The sequence below is a fragment of the Ochotona curzoniae genome, unplaced genomic scaffold (assembly GCF_017591425.1).
Source record: "Ochotona curzoniae isolate NIBS_2020 unplaced genomic scaffold, NIBS_Ocur_1.0 contig_3819, whole genome shotgun sequence".
NCBI classification, from domain to species: domain Eukaryota; kingdom Metazoa; phylum Chordata; class Mammalia; order Lagomorpha; family Ochotonidae; genus Ochotona; species Ochotona curzoniae.
The window spans coordinates 38,678,506-38,681,442 of NW_024466004.1; the positions used below are offsets into that span (position 1 = coordinate 38,678,506).

Below are 2,937 nucleotides of genomic sequence, written 5' to 3' on the forward strand. Positions count from 1 at the left end.
TTCACAGCTTGCTCTGAACAGCTTCATGGTAGCTAAATCCCCCAAACTAAGTGACTAAGTACACGTGGTCCCAATTCCCTCACTGGTTCACTTCCCTCAATGAATCCTGCCAAAACAATTGACATTACTTTTACCAAAAAAAAAAAAGTAATAATAATAATAAATAACAATTCAATAATTGATGATTCAAAAGGCTTTATTTCCAATGCAACCACCTCTGAAAATACAACTAAATGTATTTTCTTTCAAATGAAAAGTAGACTGCAGATTCTACTGTAGGATAAGGAGAAAAGAAAAAAGGATGCAATGTTTACTTGAAGCATGTCAAAATGCTATGGTGAGGAAAAGAAGGATTTTCTCTCATGAAACCATTACACTGAACAATATGTCCCAGGAAAGCAGCAGTCATCAATGTAGCACATTGCAAAATATTTAAGATTTGTGATAATAACATGTACTGCAATGGCACTCGGTGTGATTCTCCACTTTGGCGTTTCCCATCACTGTTGCCTACAGAGGAACAAAAGGCATGATAAATGATTACATGGACAGATGATAGCTACAGATAGATGATAATAGACAATATTGAAAAGTACTACAGAAAATTGTTTCTACTCAGTTCAATGAAATAGATAATTGTGACATTTATATACTCCTCCCTTCAAAGGGCATCTTTAATACAAAAGGTTAGATTTTCCTTGCCTAATTATTCTTCACTTCAACCAACATCCCCTTTCCATTTTTCCCGTTCTCATCTTTCTGAATAAGCCCAGTGTATACGCACAAAGCAGCTGACTCTTTTAAACATAAGGTTCAAATACCTAAAAAAAATATGGGTTACTGCACACCTCTGACAAGATTTTGTGGCTTTTCTCTGTTATTATTTCTCTGGTTGGACTGTCAGAGACCTTCTGGGGCCTTGAACTTCTTACCTTGGTAAAGGCTTTGGCCACGCAGCATGTGGCCTCTGAGGTGATGTTCTTGGGAACCAGCATTGTCTTCTTGGACCTAGCTGGAGTGGGATAGGCTCTAGAAAAGCAGCAACCCATGCACTGGTATATTGGAGCTCCCAGCCTGGAGAAGTATTTGTTTTCCTTTAGTTTGCATTCTGGACAACCTATCACAAGAAAAAGAAACTAAAGGGTAAAATAATCCAAAAACAATTCAAGGAAAAATCATGTATTGGTCTCTAACTATGGGATGGTAAATATTCTTTTTTTACAGTTAAAATATGTTTTGGTGAATGCGGATCTTCATCAGTATCTATTTGAATTGATGATAATTATTTTCCCGGAAAAGCAATTTTTGGAGGCACGCAAGGAAAATCTCAGTTGTAGTACTTTCTCCATTTCAATCATGGGTTTTCTGTCTCAGTGTTAATAGTACGCCGAGAAGAAGCACAAAATGTGATAGATGACAACACCACATTCATCTGGGGGAAGATTTTTGCCCAGAGGCGGAATGTTTTCTCCCTTTCTAAACTGGTGTTTTTTCCCCCACAGGAACTCCAAATTTTGACAGAAAAAAATATGTCAGAATTAAGAAAGCTTAATACATCCACAGAACCTGATACTCCATCAGGCATCCCCATTGGGACATGAGATTAAAATACTGCCATTTATCTAGAGAGCAATTGTAACCAATGGTAGTTCAAACTTTCAAAGCCAATGGAATTGTATCAAGTGCTGACTAAGATTTTTTTCTAAACAATACAGCAAAACAAATTTACTTAAGAAAATTATTTGTTTTTCTCACGTCTTAATTGATGTGAAAGTTTATGCACATAGGAAATATTAAATAGCCTCAATCTTAAGGGAGAAACGTAGCAAATAAATATGTGTGAACTGAATGAGGAGCTTTTTCTTTTTGTAAACCTCCGATACAGCATAATAGGAATCTATTTCAGATAAAAATATACAGTGTGCAATTGAAATGGATGTTACATATCATTTTCACTGTATATTTTCTGAATCTAATATAATTTTATGTTCACAGCCTACAAGTACCTAGAACATATCCAGCAGTGAAGGTTTATCACATTTTTTTAAAGAAATGGAAATATAATCAGTGGAGTTGCTATACATCTAGAAATGTGTTGTCCTAATTACTTCAAATCCAGGTTTGATCACATACCCTGCATTGCAAACTCGCCATCAGGAAAGGAATGGAGAATGTGCAGAAATACAGACAACGTGATCAGGATGATCGCTGCATGCTTCCTGTAGGAATCCATGGCTCTTCTGGAAAAAGAGACATGACAAGAAGAAAATCAGTCTGAAGTTGGCTTACTGATCATGGAAACGATCACTGGTCTTGACGCAATTATTCATAATAGTCATTGCATTCCTCCTCTAAGACCAGGAGCAAGCACGAATCCTCACTTTCATCTCTTCGTCAACATAGTATTGGAAATTCTGGACAGCACAATAAGGTAAGAAAAGGAAAAGCACATTGATAGGAAAAGAGAAAATAAATTATTGCTGTTCATAGATGTCCTGATCACCTATATGAAAGTGATAAAAGGAAGAAAAGTTCAAGGAAAACACAAGAACAATCTGTCAGAACTTGTTAGCAACTTCAGCATGATTTCACGACCCACTGCAAGGGCAAGGGAAGTAGATTGTCTTGTTGAACTGTACATATGGAATACATAAAATCCATAAAAATATTATATATTAATAAAAATTTAAGAATTATTTTAAAAACTCAATTGTATACTAAAAACTCAATTGTATACTCAATTGTATACTAAAAACCATAACATGGAAGCAAATTAAAAACACAGTACTACTTTCAATTGCTCCAAAAACAGGAAAATATTTAGGTGCAAATATAAAAAAATTTATATCTGAACTTTTACATTGAAAAATTACAAAATTCTGAGGAAATACAATCTAAAGAAATGGGAAATGCAGCATGTTCAATGCTTGGAAGTTA

The 2,937-nt window shown here is 35.1% G+C and overlaps 1 protein-coding gene across 1 annotated transcript; it reads right to left on the reverse strand.

The window, feature by feature from the left end:
- Positions 1–432: 432 nt before the first annotated feature.
- On the reverse strand, positions 433–2,233 carry CGA (glycoprotein hormones, alpha polypeptide). The gene is made up of 3 exons (XM_040983064.1): positions 2,134–2,233; positions 933–1,117; positions 433–510 (listed from the first exon to the last, which is right to left on the reverse strand). Exons 1-3 carry the CDS (start codon positions 2,231–2,233, stop codon positions 433–435), a joined length of 363 nt encoding a protein of 120 aa, XP_040838998.1.
- Between the last annotated feature and the right edge of the window lie 704 nt (positions 2,234–2,937).